The sequence below is a fragment of the Oreochromis niloticus genome, linkage group LG19 (genome assembly GCF_001858045.2).
Source record: "Oreochromis niloticus isolate F11D_XX linkage group LG19, O_niloticus_UMD_NMBU, whole genome shotgun sequence".
NCBI classification, from domain to species: domain Eukaryota; kingdom Metazoa; phylum Chordata; class Actinopteri; order Cichliformes; family Cichlidae; genus Oreochromis; species Oreochromis niloticus.
The window spans coordinates 17,570,976-17,593,014 of NC_031983.2; the positions used below are offsets into that span (position 1 = coordinate 17,570,976).

The following is a 22,039-nucleotide window of genomic DNA, read 5'->3' on the forward strand; positions in this document are numbered from 1 at the left end:
TAATCTAACATGGACCTTCAGCATGCTGCACAGTTGCCAGCTATGTTATGCAGTGACTGATGGTCAGATCAGGTGTTCTTCACAATGAATCTGCATTCTCAACACAACGCTAAATTCCTTAACTCTAGCCCTTTTTTTTAAAGGGCTTGGGACCTATGTTTTTATGGCCAAAGTAGATTTTGTTGGCATAATAAAGACATCCCTCACCAGCTCTTTCTGGGTATGGGTGCTAGTGGTGGGGAAGGACCAAATAATAATTGAGCAGAATTGTTTTTACAGTTCTTATCACTTTGCAGCTGCCTTTTTCAGTGAGCACATCGCCCATGTTTTATCAGACCGAGATTCTCCCCTAGCAGTTCCTCTTGGGGTTGTGCAACTGTTTGGCGTTAGTGCAGCGAGCGCGCAAAAGACGGACTTGTATCTGTGTGCGTACTAATTTTCCTCCACTGATTCTCTATGGGAGACAAACCTCCCTGCTGTACAGTGCTACATCTCTTTCTTTATTCCCCCTCCCCTCATGAGACAATGAACACATTGAGGCAAATCTGTTTCCACAGCCTGTGAATGAGAGACAGCCAGCTTTGTTTTGCATGAGTGTCCACACACACGCATGTGTGTGTGTGTGACAGATAAAGCAAAAAAATTGTGCTTGTGGTGTGGACACACACGTGTGTATCCAATGTGTATGAGGCTCCTACGTCATGCGTTCGCCATGTGACTCACTTGGTGTGGTGCAGGGGTTTAAGTAGTGAGTAAGAGCCATTCTTCTCCCTCATATGTCTCCACTCGCACTATCTGAGGCCCGGACACGCAACACTTCCCCTCCGCCCCTACTCCATCTCTGTTCATTACCCAACAGGTTGCTCTGTCAATAATGAACGTGCGCGAGTTTGACATCTGAGGTCCATTCAAAGGGAGACAAACATGAGAACAATAATCACCTGTCCATTTGTTATTTCAGGAAATCAACAGAACACACATGTGAACATTTTATTTCTTCCCTTTGTTAGTTTCTCATAAATCTCATGAGAAAACATGATTATTGTTTTTGAATAACAGCTCTGTCTGGGATAGTCTTTTTTTTGGTAACCTGCTAGGATAATTGCAGGTGAGCCATGGAGGAGATAGAGCACAGTAGTGCAGAGATGGGTAAACACGCAAGTGACGTCTGTGGTCGATGACTAATGCTGTATAGACTCCAGCGCCTTGTCTTTCTTGTGAAATGCTGGAATAAAGGCTTTGTGAGGGTTCTGCAGGTTAGCTCTAACTATTTGTGAGCCATAAAACATAGACACATACTCTTTATCAAAGTGGGATATTACCCCTCATAGTGCTCGCATGCCTTAGTCCTGGGCAGGTGGCTGTATGTCGATTTAGAGCCAAAAAGCCTTTGTCATATCTAAACTGTCAGTGTCACAGGAGTTCGTTTGCACGGCCATCCAGAGAAGACATTTTTGTTGCGGTGCACAGTTGTTCTTGGACTTATTCCACCATCTAGTGGTGATGCATCTGCTGTTACATACCGCAGCTGCACGATTCCCCGATGAGAACACAAGAAGTGAAACAAATTGGCAAATGAGAAAATGCAAATTATAAATATTTTTGTCATTTACACATTTGATTCATTTACACATTTGATTCATTGAAACAGAGTGAAGTAATTACACAGAAAAAAGGCAGCTTTGGGTGAAACTACATTGGCACAAAATGAAGAAGTCAAATGTAGAGAGGACCTAGAAATAAGTTCGCCTTCTAAACAAAACACTGAGGAGTTAAAAAGAAGCTTAAGAAGAACAATATTTAATTAAATAGTAATTAATTCAGTAGCACCTTGTTGATTGCAAGGCCACTATCATATACTGACTGCATCACTTGATCCCCAGCAGATGTAGAAATATATTCCTTCCTCTTCAAAGTTCCCATATACTCAATACCTGCAGTGTTCCACAGTGCAACCGAGATCAGTTCAGGTGGGGGATAGCTGTTTTTATTTGGAAATATTGTCATTTAATGCACAGCTCCCCATTGAAAAGCAGCACCACTTAGAAGTGTATTCACCACTTGAGACTTCAACAGATTCTATCCTCATCCCATCGCATCTCCCTCTTCTTCGTCTTCCTCAGGCAGGCTCCCGGGACAGGGCTCCATGGTAACAGCGACGCCCATGCCGCTGCGTCCAACGGGCATGTCTGTGACACACGTCCATTCATTTCTATCGGGACAGTAGCATTCAACGCTGGACAGAAAGCCGTGTTGGTTAAAACCTCCTAAATGGGACACACACACACACTATGATTAGCAAACAGTTGCATCAATAAATAACTATTAATTATTCTGTCTTTAGGGGGTTTATTTGCGATTTCAGAACTAATTTAAAAAACTGATTTTTAAAGAATACGTTTCCTTTTTTTAAAACTTAAAAAAAATTGCAGTTATGAGTTCCTCCCAATGTGATATTTAATTCGACAGCTGCATATCAGTTTACTATCAGCATCGGAACCACGCTTAACTTCATTTTATTAAATAACACTGAGTCAGTGAGCCAGATTAGGAAGAAAACAGAGTGCAGCTCACTCTAGGGTAACAGAGCAACACCTACTGATCTGCCTGCCGGTCAACGAGAGGGATTTAATTACTTAAGTAGTCAGTATTTAAAAGTCTGTGTTGTGACATTCAGTAGAAATCTTGGAAGCGTTTATTACAGATATATTATCATGTAAACATTAATGACACTGATAAGAGCAACATTTTTCACTCAGCGCTTCAGAGTCATGCAGTTGTATAATTCGCTTAGATTTATGAAAAGGTTCATGATCTTTTACACTTAATACCAAGCATTAGAAACCCGACTGACCGAAGACGAAGATGCATCCCTGGTGGACAGTGACTCCATGTGCGCTGCGAGAGTACTGCATCGAGGCCCTCGGCTCCCACGTATTCCTGGCTATGTTGTAGCGTTCCATAGTGGCCAGCTGGCTCTGCCCATCATAGCCTCCTATAGCATACAGGTAAGAGTTCACACACACCAAACCTGCAAGCAAAAACAGCACAAAAAATGAAATTTGCAACATAAACATGCCACACAGAGTTTCTTGGAGAACATCAGACGAGAAGACTGAAACAACTCTCATGATTGCAGTCATCTTAGCAGAAATCTGAATTATTTTAATCTGTACAAAGGCAGACGTGTAAAAAAAAAGAGAACAGGTTGCAGTTTTACATTGGGCTGTTTGTTAGGCAAGTGCAGTGGAAAAAGTAACATGTTACTTAGTGACTTTTTGAGGTGCTGATAGGTCAGATTTTATTATCTTGGGAGAGCACAAAGTTAGTGCTGTCCCTCTGTTTCCTGTTTTATACTAAGCTGCCTGCAGCCTTATTTTGGGCATAGGTCAGAAAGAGTAAAGACTGTGTGAGAGTACTAAAGACAAGCATGAAAAAGGTAAACACACACTATATGTGTCTAAACCTGCTTCTCATAAGAGCCAGAAAATGCCCACAAACTCACCCAGTCCGCTGCGTATAGTATTCATGGGAGCCAGCTGTTGCCAGGTGTTAGTGTCAGGCTGATATTTCTCAGCTGTGTTCCAGCGGTTCTGTCCATCATAGCCCCCCACTACATACAGGGCCCCCCCGCACACCGCCACGCCGGCTCCCAGGCGAGCAACCGACATTGGACAAACAAAGGTCCAGCGATTAGACTCCGGATCCCACCTGCAAACCAAACAGCATTTGTGCAGTGCATGCAGAGCACTTAGTGCAATGATAATCTGTTGACAAGTCCTAATGATATTACATATTAGTCAACTGACATAATTAAATTAATGTATCAGCGCCGCAAACTTTAAACCGATTCGGTGCGAAGCGGCTGCGAGCGGCAACCCTCTCGGTCTACACGAGCAGTCAACTTTAAGTGGATTAGGTTAAGCTGGCAACCATGTTTGGCAACTATGAAGAAGCTGTATTTGAAGCCAAAGCTATCGCAACACCAGTGAGCGCACAGAGAGACAAGAAAGTCCAGTCGTGTCCTTGGAGAAAACCGGCTGAATTAATATAAAAACAGCTTGGGATAAAGAGTGGCAGCAGCAGGAAACAGCTGCTCAATTCAAGGATGGGCAAAAAAACAAAAACCCTGCCTACCAGCACCTCTAAAGTAATTTACCAACAAGATGCAAGAGCTATATCAATCTTCATGTCTAGCTCTCAGCAGAAATAATGTATATATTTCTAAATATTTCTTGCATAACAACCCCCAGGACTCTTTGCATAGGCAAATAATGGAAGGCATGACAACAAGAAACAATCAACATGAGCAGACGGGACATCATGTACTCTGACTGGTTAATGATTAAAAGCGTGTTGGCACAGTTGCTGGCACTGGGCGTATTCCAGCTGAAAACTGCTGATAGGAGTGTGGCTTATATTGCATCACCTGTCCTTTAATGTTGGGATCGCGCCTTTGAAAAAAGCAGCACTAAATTCAAGTCGCTCCTCGCGCTGACGTTGGCCCTGCACTATGATCGCTGAAATTTCTGCATCTACAGCGAGGTGCGCAACAGCGGCAAATTAGGAGCAAGGAGGTACGACTCCCCGCCGAGTCTCCGGCATGTTGCTTGGATTCGTTTGGGAAGCATCCTCGGGAGAAGAGCCGTTACTGCCAACATTGATTACTATAAATGCTCTCGTCTCCTTTGATGTGTTACACTTTCAGTTTTCATCTCAATACTTTTATCAGCTTTCATTATATTTAGCAGCTTCTCAGAAGAAGATTTCCAACTGGTTTCTGATGAGCTCTAATAATTCTCTGGTGACTTGCATCTTTAAGACATTTTTACATTTCAATCTATTAAAAAAAAGCGTTTAAGGTCACATTTGAAGTAGAGTTCTTTAGATATCGAAACGAAAGCTAATAATATCAATAGAAAGTGCCATTTTTGAGACTTTCTGTTAGTGATCTAACCTACATGAAAGCATTATATCTCCTTCTCGCGGCAACGAGAGGTAAAGTATACGCAACAAGATCTACATTCCTAAGAAGTTTGTCTGTACATGTTTTGAAAGACTTCATGTTTTTGATGTTATGATGTCTAATTAGGCTAAGAGGAATACCAGCAAATTCTTGACTGCTCTTTAGCTTGAATAGCAGCCATTCATTTAATCTCCCTCGTGCCAGTCCCCATACGTGCGCCGAGGTAACTGCGCTTCTAAAAATCTGCATCTTAAAAAGAAAATCTGTGCTTGCACATTCAGCCTATTAAACACAACTTTAATGAAGTCAAATTGCTTCTCGAGCGTCGAGTTAAATACATAAATCCTCAAATAACAGCACAGAGATGTCTCACTTTTCCACCGTGTTGTGGTGTATCGAGCCCTGGGAGCCTCCGACAGCATAGATGCAGCCATCCACCACGCCCACCCCGACCCTGTTCCTGGGGATGTTGAGGGAGGCTCGCTGGCTCCACTGGTTGGTCATGGGGTTGTAGCAACTCAGGGCGTTGGACTCTGTATTGGTTTGAAGTGACAGGTTTCTGCCTCCAACCTGTGTTTAAGAACAGTTTAAAAGTTTATGTTGAGAAAAGTGAAAAAAAAAACAAACAAAAAACCCCCTGAAATCGCACTCACTGGCCACTTCATTAAGTACACTTTTTTTGATGCTTGATATGAATTTCATTAGGTGGTTTTGACCATGTTTATATCCATAACTGCACTGAGCTGCTGACATGTGATTGGCTCATTAGATATTTGCATTTATGTGGAGTTGAGCAGGTGTACTGAATAAAGAGTCCAGCAAGAGTAACTCTGAGTTTACTGCATTGTATCTGGTCTCTGCGTGTTGTGCACAAATTAAAGCTCATTTCATTGACCGTATGATAACTGATGCAACATACAGTGTAGAGCAGTCCAAACAGTGCGCAGGCTCCCAGACCACTGCATGGCGTCCCCATGTCAGCCAGTTTTATCCACATATTCCTCCTTGGATCGTAAGCCTCCATCGATGCCAGAGAATGCTGCCGGTATCTGAACAGACAAAAGAAAGTAGTGACTGGCTAGTTAATAAGATGAATGTTCAGAGTATTTCATGAGAGCTTGTGACATAACTTTGAATCCTTTGTTTTTTATTTGTATAAAGGTTAAAAAGGATATAAAGGATCTTGTCATATAGAGGCACAAATAACCAAAGACATAATATGGTGATTCGTGTATGCATGCAAAGCTGGTCTCAAAATTTAGTCTTAATCAGTAGGAAATGTGAAAATAATACGCCAGTCATTATCTGCTCTTCCTTATGTCAATACGCACTGATTGCTATGATTGTGTCTGTGTTTCCACAACAGCATCATCCCATAAAACAGGTCTATGAAAACAGAACAACATGACCATTAAAAAAGTCAATACAGCTCAATCATCAGTTAGAAGTTTACGCATACAGGATGATTTCTCTTATGATAACACTAAGTCGAAAAACAGATTTTTCTGTTTCAGAAAGCAGGGCTACTCTGCAAGGAAGACAGACTGTGTAACCTGCTTAACAGTCACCAGATGGCATACTGAGCCACTTTCTGAATTCTTGATAAAACACAGTCTGATCTCATTACCACGACAGTGTATTGTCTGATAATAATGATTAATATATGACAATCAGAACCTCAAAATATTTGCTGCAGCAAGTCACACGTTTGCTGAGCATACACAGTGTTTGATAACTACCCGCCGGCCACGTAGATGAACTGAGTTCCCCGATTAGGAGCAGGAGGAAGCTTCCTCAGGGTCATATCCTGGAAGATTTTGGACAGGAAGTCCTTACAGGAATTAGCCTAAAATTAAGATAGGACACAAAATAAAAATATGGAAAAATGGGTCATATTGTTTGCATACTAGTTTTTATAAGTGCAGCTTACCTTGCTGAGGATGGGACAGGACAGCAGCTGGTTCTTCAGGAACTTAGGTGGCAACGCATAGATGTGAACTGCATTCAGGAGGGCATGCAAATAGGGGGCTCTGCTCTCCATATCCCAGCGTACCCAGTCTGTGCAGGCTTTATACACCTGATGTGGATTTTATTAAAATATATCAATGCACAATTTGTTATTTATGTCTAATAGAGAATCTAACAGGAGATTCATTTAAGTATATTTTTAAATGAATACCATTTGTGAATGAAATGCCTGTTGTATGGCTCTCAATCAGATTTCAGAATTTTATTTTAAAGTCACACACCTCGGACTCACAGAGCACCTTGAGACTGTCCTGACTGATGAGCTCCAGCAGCTGGCAGTGAGTAAGGCTGAAGAATTCCTCTTCTTTGGTCACCTTCAGAAGAGATGCAGCATTTGGATTTCATTCAATTTACTTTTCAACTTTAAGAATGACTTCCATTCATGTGAGTCGACAGGTATGCGGCAGCGGGAGAAACTTAAAAGCTAGATTCCATCATTTCACGAAAAAGGCAACGGGAGAAGTCAGAATAAGTATTGGCAAAAAGAGCCTAAAAGGCTTGGCAGTGACAGGGTGGCTCGATTTGTTCTCGACTCAGATATGTGGAGCTCGGTTTTAGGTAAGCATTAAACTCTGACACTGAGTCAAAGTTCTTCGGTTAGCGCTCAGAAACAAAAAAGAACACGAGCCAGTGAGATGGGTCTCTAAGCTGTGCATAATTATGTGTGGACATAACAAACACAGTGATGATTCTGTGGGATAAGACTGCCCCATGCCTGCCTGAAGATATTTAAGATATGTCCACATATATCCACCTATCACCATAGTTATCTCTCAGCTCTTGTGCTTTGCCTTAAAAAAAATCATCCCCACTGAGTTGGCCGAACTAGCTACAGCCAGTTAGTCTTCAGAACAGGTTACTGCCAGATTGGACTTGTTCCCATGCTCTCCACCCGTGGGTGCAGTTTGGCCTGCTATACCAGTGCTTGCAGATAGGAAAGGTGCCGTTTCACAAAGTGTTGTTCAGATGTCTCTCTGAGAGAAAAGAGATGTTAAGAAGGGCATTTTAATGCACCCAAATGTGGCCGATGCACCCAGTTCAGATATAGGCTCAGCTGATAAGTACAGAAGTGGATCTATTTGCCTAGGTGCAAATAGGCCCTCTGCTCCTATCCATTCCCAGACACACATTTTGGTGATGTTGCTAGATCAGGTGACGTTCCCCCGTGGCCTCTCACTGGCCAGCAAAGTCATGGTACATAGTCTAGATAATCTCCACAACGTTTTGCTCTCTTAAGCAGGAAGCTGGTAAATCATCAGTGCCCTGGACTATGGTAGCAGCATTTCCACCAGTTAAGAAGTCCAATTTTTAAAAGCAAAGGTTCTCCCCCCAACAACGGTGGCAACAATCAGGTTCTAATCTTCAAAGTTTACTTCCAATAATAGCATATAAACCGCCACATGGGTGCAGTGGTGTATAAGAGTAACCTGAGACAACCACGACTACTGCACTTCAGCATTTTTAATACTCAACTTCTTTTTAGCTACGTGAGAATAATCTGACATAAAAGACACCATTTCTCATAATAATAACTGCACGTCCAAGCTGTTGCATGTGCTGTTACCTCACTGAAGTGTGTATTGATGTACTCCCGGCTCTGTTGATGCAGTTCTGTGCAACCGATCTCCTCAGCGAAGCGGGAGATGCCAATGACGTTAGCTGGCTCTAGGTGTTTAATCAGATAATCGCAGCATGCCTTTGCCACATCCTCAATCTGATACCTTGTAGGATGTAAAAGAAGCAGAGGAGCATTTAAATAGTCTTCACCTCAAAATATGACTTAACACAGTGGTCTGGGTCTAAAATATGTTTACCTCATAGCAGCCAAAAGCACATGCAATACACACTTTTCTCCCACTGTGATGTGAGAGGTGTAGGCAAAGTCAATAAGTCTCCCGACCACCTCAGGGCAGACATCACGCAGGGTGACCTCCGAAGCGTGACACTCCTTGAAGCTGCTGGTAAACATGGCTCTGAAGTAGGAGCTACAGGAGGCCAGCACAACTCTGTGAACCTGAAAAAAAAAAAAGGTTGTGATGATAATGAAACACTGGAAATGTGCTGAACAACTGAATGACAAGCGATCCAAGAAAAATTACGAGCTCATTTTGAATTAGACGGCAGCGACAAAAAAAAGTTGGAACGGGGACAACAAAAGGCTGAAAATGAAACGTAGTTAGAGTAATGACAATTGTTCTAATGTGTGGATTTTGTGTGTGTGAGTGTGATTCAGCTTCGACCTTGGCAGATTAGCGTCTCCAGTGACTGAGCTAATGATAAATCCCATTGAAGCAAAATAGCATAAACTGAATGAGACATGAAGGAAAGTATATTCATATGTGACTGAATATTTATTTGTGATGGAGTTAATGATAGATCATGTTGAAGTACAACATTGTGATGGAGTGGTTTTGATGTTTGAATGGCTTTAAATCTTCTATGTGAAATGTCCCAGAGAGAGTGAGAGAGAAGCAATAGGGTGACTTAAAATAGGGAGATTTTTGCTCTTTTTGATGTCCACAGTGTATACTATTGGGCTTCTAGGAACATTCAAAACTGTTCTTGCTCTAGTTTCTTTGTGACAGGCAGTAAACATCTGAAGATCTGGCCGTGGGAGTCCACAGTTAGAAATTACAGCAAGAAATGCCAGAGGAGCAACCACTGCCCGAACACTCTGGACTCATGAATTGGTTTTATATTTCTTGGCTTTTCCTCTTCTCATTTTTTCTGTTATATTATAAAGTCAAGCATGCAATTAACGTTGTTAATTAGATAATCAAATCACTTAAATTATACTTAAGTAATTATTATTATTTAATTTGGCTTTTGCTTTGCTACTGCTAAATTGCGTAAATTAAATATCCTGCATTCAAAAAGTCTAAATTGTGGACATTTCCTTTTTAACCGCTTGTGAAAAAGTAAAGGTAAAAACCTGTGTATTATTATAAGATCGCTGAAGGGGTTCTTACAAGTTACTCTAGCCTTAAAAATTAACAGATCCTCGGGGCCTACTTTTCCAGGGCACTAAATGTTAACTAACTGGGTTAAGAAGTGCATGGATTTAGTGGAGAGCTGCTGATAACAGGTATGGCTAAAGGTAGAGGGCTTGACCAGAGGGCCACCCTGGCAAGGACGCTTTCAAAGGAAGTAAGAACGACATTTGGAGGACTGAGAAGCAGGTAGAGCTGGGCATGTCTCGTGCATGGTGCAAAGGAGCCGTATGTGAACATGATCCAGACACATCCTGTTTGACCAAAGCACATTTTAATGGATCTCTGATGGTATCAGGGTGCATTAGTGCCTATGAAATAGCCAGATTACACATGTGGCAAGGCACCATCAACGCTGGAAGGTGTATAGAGGTTACATATGCTCCCACTCAGACTACGTCTTTTTTAGGAAGCTTGCATATTTCAGCAAGACAATGCGAAACCGCATATTGAATCTATTCCAACAGCATGGCTTCATAGTAGAAGAGTCTGGGTGCTAAACTGGTCTGCCTGCACTGAAAACCTTTCACCAGCTGAAAACATTTGGAGCATCAGGAAATGAGAAAATATGACAAAGACGACCCAAGACTGACGAGCAGGTAGAATCTATATCAGACAAGAATGGGACAACGTTTCTCTCCCAAAGGTTCAGCAGCTGATCTCCTCAGTTCACAGACACTTATAGGATGTGGTTAAAAGAAGAGGTGATGCTACACTGTGGTAAACATGGCCCTGTCCTTTTTTTTTTTGAGACATGTTGCTGCCATCGAATTCAAAATACCGTCTTACAATTGGTACAATTACTCAGTTTGAGCATTTGATGTTTTCTGCATTCTATTGTGAGTAAAATGCGGTTTATGAGATTTGCAAATTGTTTTTCCTTTATTTACACTTAAAAAAAATGGGTTCACATTAATATGAATCATTTTGAATAATTATTCGCTTATATATTTAACTTGTCCGAGAGCCTTTTATTATATTTGGCATGCACTTTGCAAGTTTCTAAAATGCAAATGGAAAAACTTACAGAATGTGAAAAAGCTGTCATTGCGTGTTGTTTTTCAGCAGCACTTTTTAAATGCTGACCTTTGTATTAAATTTAAATTGTCATACAAAATAACCCAACAACACAAACTGCGCTATGATTCTAAAATTTCAAACACGACCCATTACCTTGAAGTCGACTGTCCTCTCCTTGTATGTGACATGCAGCACCAGATCACACAGCATTTCGTTCTGCCGGAACTCATCCATGGCCTTCAGGGCCCTTGAAGCATGGGTCTCGACGGTGTAGTCAAGATACCCAAACCCACGCATAGAGGGAACCACAATAGCTGAGAAATCGGAGTCGCATGTTGGACGTTTCTTCTTTTTAGGGCAGTGCATTATGGGGAGAAAGCACTTTAGATTTAGTTTTTCAGTGATACAGTCTTTTACAGTCAAACGTTTTTAGTTCTTATCCCATTGGATTCAGACTTTCAACAGAGAAAATTCCTTTGGTCTTCAACTCATCAGTAGGTAAAGGCTACAGTGTGCAAGTATCCTCAGTTCCTCCATTTTGCCAAAAAAATTCAACACAAAAATAGTTTTTCAGCATGTCGACAACCCCCTGCGTAATAGTACATTCCATCGGTGATCACTGCTACAGCCAGCAGGCGAAGTAAGATGTCCAGATGCTGCAAAAATTAAGCTCAAGTCATGCGTTTCTCTGCAGAAATACAGTGAGGAAACATACTTGTAAACTGATGGTGAACCACATAAGGCTCGCTCATCCACGTATCCTGCCCTATCTGACATGACTGACAATATTTGTGTCACACGGTTCCCAAAGCAAAAGCAACGATCATGAAATTACTTTTGGTCCGGATTTGAAAGAACTCAGGTTTTTCAAAGTAGTCCATCCTGACGTTCCCCAACGTCTTCTGCCATTTAGCGTTTTTACATGAAAAAAGGAAGCGGTTGGCACATGTGTGCAACTGCAATCAGTTGTATCATAGCAGGGATTCTTCTTCAACTCATATGATGCTTATCCTGGAGAGAAGAGGGTAAAACAGAGAGAGAGGGTGTTAGGAAAGCTGAGAGTTTTTCAGTGATTTAAAAAGAAGCAAATACAATCAAGATCTCCGGATATGGCATTTTTTTTCTTATGCGTATGTGGGTGTGTGACTGTGACACACTGTGGGTTTCACTTCCTTACAACTGAATCAGAAAAAACGTGTTGTGATGAACTGCTTTATGACACAGCTTTCAGGCGAGGAAATAATCACTGTGTTTGTGATTTCTTCTAAGATCTTTATAACTGCAGGTCCACAGTCTGCATATAAACCAGTTATAATTGTACTTTTTTGTTTTTTTGGCTTCCATATGATTAATGTGATATTTTATCCTCATAGACTGACATCTGGCCAAATACAGATTTCTTAGGACAATTTCTGAATGCATTATGTTGTCAGTCATGATGACATAGTTTAGACGACTATAAAAAAATGGATTGGATTCATGAATTTAAATGAATATTATTTTAATTAATTAATTAAGTGATTGTTACATCACAGATTTAAGTAAAGAAGGTGGATTTCCAAACATTCAGTTGGCTGTGATATGTGACAAAGACACACAAATTGTCTAGCAGTTTTTCTTGAAAACTATTAAATAATCGGTTGTTTTCAAACAGCTTGCAATCCATTGAAAAGCTAATTGTCGCAGCTCTACAAAGTACACAGACAGCCATTTTTCAATTGATAAGCCTGATAACTTGTCCATTTACAATCCTCTCTGCTCACTCATTAAGGCTCAGCGAGCGGTCTGTGTGTGAGTCACAGGGGACTGACTGATATTGTGCAGAAAGCAGCTGACTGATAAACATACAAATTCGCACTATTTAAAGCAACAGAGGGTATACATTCCAGCAGTCCGAAGGAAAACCAGCTCTCAGCGTCACAGCAAGCTGGTGTTGTCACACAGTCCATCTCTGTAGTGAAAGGTGAACACTATTGACACTTATCTGGCCCTGATATTTAAGAGAAGTGAAATTACATTACCAGATAATGACTTTCAGGCTATTATTATCATTTGAAATGCACAAATATGTTATCATTGTCCTTAAACTATACATCTTTTTTTAAACTGTTGTCACAGGGCAGGAGGTGGGGTACACCTATGACCAGTTTAGACCCACCAGTAAGCCTGAGTGAGAGTACTTCAGTTTTCCCTATAGTATGTGTAGATTTTTATCATGTTACCTGAAGATAATAATTAAATATAGTTATTAAAAGAAAAAAAGCAACTTTGATCTATCCAAATGAGTCGTCGGGCACATGCTAATTTTTAACTTGCATATTTTGATGTATGTGGTATATCTTGCTATTTTAACATAATACTGACCTGCCAGATTGGTCTATACATGTTCAGACAATGATGCTTATTTTATTTTGTTTTGTATTTTTTTATCCACTACTTCAATGAATTTAAAATCAAACTGTTAAGCTTCGATTGAAGTGCAGATTTATGGCTTAAATTCAAGATGTTCACCAAAGATTTTACATTAACTATTCAGGAATAGTTCATTTTTATACACAGGCCCCTGTTTGAGAGGCTCAAAAATAACTGGACAATTGACATTGCGCTTAACTGAGTTTAACCACCCCTTTTCATTATTTTATGAAAAATAAAGCTGTATAAAAATATGGAGCTGATTCCGAGTGTCGAACTTGTATTGTGCATCTTTTACTGGAACTCTCAATATGCGATTCAAATGTTTAAGGTGTAATGTTGAAGTTCGCCATCTTTTTGATTAGTCTGACAAACCAAAATAAACCTATCAAACAGATAGCGAAAAATCTTTAGGAGTGGCCATACCGCATCAGAAGTAATGTAAAATCAGAAACTTGGCGGTCTGGTCAGTAAGCTCCAACATTAGGCATTTGCCTCATTGAAATCACTGACACTATAGACCGAGCAATGGTGGAATCGTGAGTGACTGCCAAAGTTTTGTTTTCGCTACAGGGTGTCCTCTCAACTTACACACTCATTTACCTCTTATGTAAGAGATATGCAAAAGGTTTTCAGTAACAGGTTTAAAGATAATTAGAAGAATTAATGCAAGAAATAAAGCTGTCAAATTATGATTAGAAGAACGCAAGTAAATAAAAGACAAAAACAATTATTTTGTAGCATGCCTCTTTATGCAGAACAGCACACCTAGATCACCTACTTGTCAAACAAAGCAGTAAAATCTCCTGCATGCCAGCGTCAGTTGCTGCTGCTGCAGATTGAAGCTAAACAAATCAGCTCATGAGGTGGAGATGAAGAAAGGACTTTTGTTATCTTGCCTGGTAGATATAGTGCATTTGTCTGTGTGAGAACCCTTGGAATCATTAAACATGTAAGCATTAAAGCAGACAAATCAAGGCCCCGGTGAAGGCTAAACCACGCAAGATCCTTTTGACTATTATATGCAAAATGTCACCGTTTGCAGCTTTTTGGCAACACGCATGCATGATTAAAATACTATTGCCACACATTTTGGAAGATTTTTTTTTTAAGTCAAAGCAAAAGGTGGTTTAGAGAGAAGGGGATTTGCAGAGCTGCACAATTAAATCTACTCAGCCACCAGCTGCCTCACATCTCAGCCTACAGTTAGTCAGCCTGCTTGCTGGTCATATGACCGAATGTGTCAGACGAAGGGGGAGGTAGGGCAGAAAAAAGAGGGATTTTGAGGGAAGCACACCTTGGGTAAGAGAGAAAAACCGATGGCAGTAAAATGATGAAAAAAAAGATAAGAGGGAGAAGTCCACTCGAGAAGGGAGTAAAACAGTAATGCTGATACGACACTGGGTCTGACCAGTTTATCGATTCCAGCTAGATATGAAGGTTCTGTTTAACCAAGGTCTTCACCGGTAACACTGCAGGTGGGAGTGCAGTTTAGTTTAGTTGCATTTAGTCATCAAATACCTCAGTTCGATTTAAGGAGTTTCTTTCTTCCTTTTTTCTTTACAAGCAGTTCTGTGGAATTTTGTTAAATGAAATCATCCTTTTAACACTAAAAACAAAGAAGCATTGAAGCCATTGATTCTGGCTGCAGATGAGTTTGCTTTTCATAAATCACAGGCCTTTCTTAGTGCAGAATTTCTGAGAAGAAACAAATGAGGCAGACAGTTAACCATTTACAGATTGCTTCCGTACATCCAGAACAGTAAGAGTAACTGGTGCAGTCAGCACTTATGGCAAATAAAACAGACTTTCTGTTGAGAAATTTGATTGAATTACTTATTTTAAAACTACCTTAAAGCTGAAAAAAATATGGCCCTAAACTGCTGAGGTGTAATGAGTGCACATCCTTTGAAATGTTTTGCAACAGTAGTGACAAAAGTGCCTCTGCTGTGTCACCATTGACTTTTCTCGAAATGTTGGTGATGACAAAAGCACATTTTCTGAAAAAAAGGAAAGGGAAAAAAAAGAGGAAGACTGGAGTTGAATGCCACGGGAAGATTGTAGTGTTTTAAAGAATTGCAACATCTGATAACTCAGCCATAACAGCCCAACAAGGAGAAAAACACTCGTAAGCAAGTTCTGCTGTGCACAGCGAGCTTGAATTTTGTAGACCAGTGCATGTGATAACACAAAGTCTAACCAAAGTTCGTGCGATGTCCGATTGCACCTATGTCAGAACAGTGCATGTAACTGTCCAAGGAAGTGAATGCCAAGTATCCTGCTTTCTGCACAGAGCACCCTCACCTAAACCAAAGGAAGTAGGCCTATTTCCAGATGTGATAATTCATTTAATGTGCACTCTCTCTCTCTGGATAAGATAGCACCTCTACACAGTTGCTATCTTATTTTTATTTTATTGTTGCTTTCCTATCAGTTCGAAGTAGTCTGGCTATTCTCCTCTGTCCTCTTGCATCAACAAGTCATTTTCTGACCATTCTGTGAAAAACCTAGAGATGGTTGAGTGAAAAATCTCAGCAGATCAGCAGTTTCTGAAATACTCAGATCAACCCATCTGGCACCAATAACCATACCACGTTCAAAGTCACTAAAATCACCTTTTCCCCCCTTTCTGATGCTCGCTTTGAACTTCAGCAGGTCATTTTGACCATGTCTACATGCCTGAATGCACTAAGCTTCTGCCATTTGATTGGTGGATTAGATATCTCTGTTAATGCACAGCTGACCTAATAAAGAGTCTAATTGACATAATTTAGAAAATCAGACGACCCAGTGCCTCATTTCTCACATTTGAGGAGAGGGATGCAGATCTCCAGCTAAACTGAACAGGTTCTCCCTTTGCTCGCACTCCCACGCTTTAGCAAGTGTCATGACATTCAGCCTAAGATATTTTGTGTAATCTTGCTGGCGAACAGAGAGCACTGATCACATTCCTTCCCTTTAGAGGAAAAACAGTTGACACCCTGGAGGTGGTGAAATTTAGGAAATAAATAGTTCCCAAGCTTCTTGTAAGGATGTTCAATAAACAGAAACCCCTGCCAAGTGCTACACAGCCTACAATTTATTTGTGTGTGCCATTCAACCAGAGACAGAAACAATAAATACACATCAAGCCTGTGTTGGAACGTGTAGGAAAATAGCTTGTTATCCCAAAAAGCACGCTCTTTTGTGACTTGTGTATCTTTTTTTCCCCCTTCTTCTTCTTATTATTAAAAATTACGCTGATTCGCAAATTAATCAACAAACTTGCATTTATTATTCCCTTATTCAATTAATGACTAATTTGATAAAAAAAAAAAATACAGTTTTTTCTTTTAAAAAAAATTGTATCCACTTTTATTCATTTTAAAAAAGCATTTTATAGATTTTCCTTTTTAAGGGTCAACAACATTTTTATTTTTTATACGATTTAAAACTGGTCTGGGGGACTGTTAGCTTTTTCTGAATAAACTGATAAAGAAAACAAACTATGGCCACCGGATCTGCGTTTAAAATGCAGAAGCACAGAAAATAGAGACCTTTTTAACATTTTCTTGCGTCAAAGCAATGATTTAGAGAACTAATGAACTAATATCAAGTAATGTCCTCACGCTTGACTTGTCCTGAAAAATAAACAATTTTTTAATCAAAGCGCCTAAACAAGTTTCCACCCGATTCTATTTGAATTTTGCAATTTTGTCAAATAAAAAGTATTTGATTTTATCTGCAGAACCAAAAATCAAATAAAAAGCACAGCAGCAGCATTCAGCACTCCGCATGCAAGGCGACAAAGTTTCAATTCCCCTTTAAGAGTCTGCGCACCAGGAGAGGAAATAAACTCCACTGCTCAACGAGAACCGTACAAACTACTGGGGCTGTCGGATCAGCCTGTCCGTGAACGTTGCTAATGTCGGAATAGTGATGTCACGAGTGCTGCTGGAGGATCACAAACTCACGAAACCGTCTTTAAACACATCACAGTGATCCCCCTCTCTCTCCTCTCCCCCAACCGAAGGGCGCGTCCGCTCTGGTTTTATTCTCTTAACAGCTGCAGATTCACTTACCTAGAAAAACACCTGATCGGCAGCAGCTAAAACTCCTCGTCGCAAGAGAACGGGGCGCATTCATACAGAAGCCAACTCAAGCAAGTTACGCAAGACTTGCCCAATCAGCACGATAAGTGTTCGCCGGTGTTTCTCTGTACGGAGCTCTCCGTCCTACCAGGAAACCCGCTGATATCTCGTCCTCCACGTCAAAGGGACAAATGTGCACTTGTGAACTTCGTCGGTGCTCTGAGTCGCTGAGGGCCGACGTCCAAAGGCTGTAGTGTTGGTGGCGGTGCTGGTGTTGGGGGAGGAGGAATATACACCAACATGACACTGCAACTTTTCACTCCGCAAACATTGTGCGGGGCAATAACTACGCATGTTCAGACCTACACGGCAACTAGTCGGACGCCGCATTCCTCAAAGTGAAACTGAACTTCGACTGGGGCAGGACAGCGGCTCAGGAATTAGATAATAGTTACGCAGCTGAAACACGCTTCAGCGAGAATAACAACAACATATCCCTTTATCCAACAACCCGACACACACACAGAGCCAAACACACTTTTAAGAGAGTGAGCAGCAGAGGAAATTTACAACATTTCCTGCAGTCGGTTGGATTAAGATCAGGGCCGTGTTAGAATGGTCTCCTGTTTGCTTTATTCTTTGGCGCTATTAGATGCAGGCTTTGAGTTTCAGTAAACCCCTGCATGGTTACTTATCTTAAGACGTCATATCAAAAATGAATCATTTGTTACATCTGTGCTAAAAAACAAAACAAAACTGCGTGCTTTTTGATCTGTCAAGCTCCTTTATGTGTCTCTATTCTCTGTAATTCCTCAGGATTACTTTAATCTTAGATCAGTTTGTGTCTGTTCTGAAAGTTTCCCTCTGTTCAGCCCGTGGCCAGTTTTTTGTTTTTATTTTCCCGGTCTAGCCGAGGTGGCTTTGGACTCGTTGACTTTATACTTCCTGATAAATTTAACTGTCAGCACAGGGACAGAGGTTATTTAAGCCTTCACTTTAACCATGCTTGGGGGTTATTTTTTTTGCCTTTCTCATGATTGTCTGCTTGAAATGAAATCTGCTCATGTCACCCCATGTAAGGGTTGTCAACAATTTTGTCTGGGCTGCTTTAGAAGATCTTTGTAGAAAACGAGATACTTGACTGGCTGTTCCAACAGTTTGATGATCACAAATATACATTAAAACTGATTTTGGAATGGATAAAGAAGGATAACATTAATCCTTTCATGCATGAATTATGACAACTTCAATCAGGATTTTTTCTTAAGTATTTTTATTCATCTTTAGGCATGAAAAGATGAATAAAAATATTTAAGAAAACAATCCTGATTGAGGTTGTCATAATTCATGCATGACAGGGTTAAATAACAATAATTACAATGAAACACGTCATACATCTATAGTAACAAATGACCAGTGGGTGGCAGGGTATGGAGTGACACATCAGTGTCCAATGTCGTGGTTTATGTGCAAGTATACCATCAACACTGACACAAACACAAGAAAACAGCCTTTGAATAGCTGCCCACTAGTGACCACTATGCGTGAACGGGTTAAGGTTATTGAATGGCCTTAACAAAAGCCCCAGCCTCATCCATATTCAAAATTTGTAGATTTTGCTTATAAAGCCTGGTCTATGCCAGGAAACCAACCAATCTAAATGAATTCTACCAGTTCTGTCAAGAAGAGTGGTCAAATAGTATACCAGGAGCTTGTTGATAGTTCCCAAAAGCTTTTGGTTGAGGTGCAACTTGTTGTGGTATACACTCAGTCCACTCTGGAAAAATAACAGTTCAAAGAAATCATTCAAAGGCCAAACTTAGCATGACCTTCATGCCCATGATGAGTATGTAAACTACTGTCCACAACTGTATGTGTGACGACAGAGCTGTCACAAGAAGAAAGGAGCATTGTTTCACAGAAGTCTAAGGATTGTGTTTGGACACAAGTAAGAAAGAAAAGAATTCTCAAGCAAGTGTGATGACGCCTGTTAAATGACTTCCTAGTTTTTATAATGCTCTCCTTTGTTTTCTGAGTCTTTTGAACACAGAAAGAGGTCAATGTACCTCAGCACAGTTCAAGAAATAGACAATAGATATTTTAATGTGCTTGAAACAATTAGATTTACCCTTGGCAAGTCCATGATCGGACTCTTTTAAACAGCACAAAACAATCCTTGGAGTCCCAACAAGGCATTAAAATGATAAATTGTTTGGATATCTTATTGTATGGTATCGTAGGAAAATAATACAACAGGGGAGATTCTGGAAGTGGCTTATCAGGGTTTTTCGGGTCACTGGACTATCCCTCATGTCATTATATTTTCTAGGAAATTAAGAAACAGGTCATTGAAACATGGAAATGCAAATGAAAGTGCAGGACACGAGTTTGTACAAGTCTCAGTACGTTTATTCAGCCTGAACTCTTGGGCACGCTTTCAGCTTTGCTGTAATTTCTTTAAGTAGTCTTCAGTTCTCCAGACTTCTTCGAGAACATTCAAAGCTCTTTGGGTGTTGGCTGCCTTTTGTTCCATTCAATAACAAGATGATCTCACACTGCTTCAATGATGTTGACGTCTGGACTCTAGGGAGGCCAATCCATGACTTTCATTGTGTTTTTTCTATCCCGGTATACTTTTACTGCATTAGCAATGTATTTGGGATCATTGTCATGCTGAAAAATGAACAATCAGATGCTTTTCAGATGGTTTTGCATGGTGGGATTTTTCATAATTTCATCAGTTTTGACAAGATCTCCAAGAAATACAGCCCCACCATTTTTATAGACTCACTGTTGTGACTCTCCTGAACCTCCCCCAGCGATTTGAACCAAAAACTTCAAATTTGGACTCATCCCTCCATAAGACCTGTTGGAAATTATTTTCAGTCCAGTTCTTGTGTAATTCAGCATAGCTCATTAAGAATGGCTTCTTGACAGCCATCTCATCATTTCTGATGAGGCTTTGGTGAGCAGTTCATGGATCAACTCATCAAAGACCTCATGTCCTATGTGAGGTCTTTGGTGTTATTTCCCCCTATTTCTTAAGAAATGACTTTCATGTGTTGTAAATACTTGTTTTAGGCCTGTCACGTCTTTTGTCCTCCATTTCCTCAAATGAATGAAGAACACTGTACACCATGCTGAGATATGCCAAGTTATTGGCTAACAGCTCTTTGGCTATCACCTTATTGATGGAAAAACACTATTTCATGCTATCATGAAATAGTATCCTATCATATTATCTTTGGCATTTTTCATAGATTCAGCTAAAGAAACAGGAACAAGTTGGGCTTTTTTGCTACAGGCTGGTAGTAACAAGTGAAGATACAGTTTGACATGGGTTCTTTGCTAAGTAGTTTGTTATGTGCAGGCACAACATCCCTTGTGTTGAGAGTCTTTTTTATGCTTAAATGAGTCATAGGTCAATGTTAAGCAACTTTAAGAAACTACAACAACAACAACAACAACTAAAAAAACAAGTCTTCTGAAAATGGTTAGGGACAAGGACTGGACTGAAAATGAAAACTAGTGCTCAACAACACTTAAAACAACACAATAAAGTCTATCACCTTAGAAACAAATTATGAAGAAATGAAGGATGTCTCAAAAATCTTGCACAGTAGTGTAGGTGTTACAGCACACTGTTGTTTAGTGTAGAAACACAGATCATCGGTATGCAAACAACAAATGGAATGAGTCTGTTTTATCCCATCTCAAACAAATCCATGCATTTTCCTTTTAATATTTGGGGGTGAATGTAGTGAGCATGTGAGGTTTACTGCTAGAAGTAAAAGAGCTATGTTTGACTTGTTTAACAGTTGATCTGACTTGCTACTTTTATTCAAATGTCAGTCTTATGATTGGTTAAAGCCCCTTTTTGGTGGTGGCAGTTAGTAACACTGACACTTAGCAATATCCTCCAGCTTGTATTGCGTGGGTGATCTGTGCAATTTGTCAATACAGTATTGTGCAGAAAAGGTTCTTAATAACCTCTGAATAATCACTTGGTTACTGTAATTTAAAGAATAGTTGGTGTTTTGGAGATACATTGGTACACGGACTTAACAGGACTTGAAAGGATAATGTCAGGGTTCACATTTCTAAGTCTAAATACTCCCAGGTGATCCATTCACTTTGGTTTAGCCGGATTAAGTGACTTTGTTTCCTTGACTATCTCACAGTTAATGTATGTATAAAAGTGTCTTGAAAAATGCAAGATTTCAATATGATTATTTAGAATGAAAACATGCTAAAGGGTTAATTCTGTTACGCTCCTGAGCATGATATCCTAGTACCTAAGATACATAAACAGCATGATTGACTTACAGTAACTTCCTCTTCCTCCCACACCTGGGTCCTTACTCTGTTGTCCCAGACATACAAGTGATGTTTCTAGCCACATCAAACACAACCAGGCTTTAAGTATACCTTGATATCCTGTCAGTGAATATCTAATGCTGCACCAGAGGTGACATGCCACACCCTTGGCAAATGGCCACACTGTCTGTGCTTGACTTAATTCCAAGAAGATAAACAGCACACGCAAAGTGAAT

General features: G+C 40.3%; 1 protein-coding gene across 3 annotated transcripts; it reads right to left on the reverse strand.

Moving 5' to 3' along the window:
• Positions 1-976: 976 nt before the first annotated feature.
• On the reverse strand, positions 977-21,895 carry keap1a (kelch-like ECH-associated protein 1a). 3 transcript variants are annotated; one of them, XM_005477224.4, is made up of 13 exons: positions 17,478-17,879; positions 11,840-12,015; positions 11,158-11,660; positions 8,809-9,008; positions 8,559-8,715; positions 7,216-7,308; positions 6,897-7,043; positions 6,706-6,812; positions 5,886-6,015; positions 5,340-5,536; positions 3,506-3,711; positions 2,855-3,031; positions 977-2,267 (listed from the first exon to the last, which is right to left on the reverse strand). In XM_005477224.4, the coding sequence occupies exons 3-13, from the start codon at positions 11,368-11,370 to the stop codon at positions 2,086-2,088; spliced, it is 1,809 nt and encodes a 602-aa protein (XP_005477281.1). In that variant the 5' UTR covers positions 11,371-11,660; positions 11,840-12,015; positions 17,478-17,879; the 3' UTR covers positions 977-2,085. The 3 variants fall into 3 exon arrangements, with proteins under 3 accessions (XP_005477281.1, XP_003442964.1, XP_025756661.1); XM_003442916.5 differs by lacking the exon at positions 17,478-17,879 and adding an exon at positions 21,813-21,895 and having other exon boundaries at positions 11,158-12,015; XM_025900876.1 differs by having other exon boundaries at positions 11,158-12,015.
• Between the last annotated feature and the right edge of the window lie 144 nt (positions 21,896-22,039).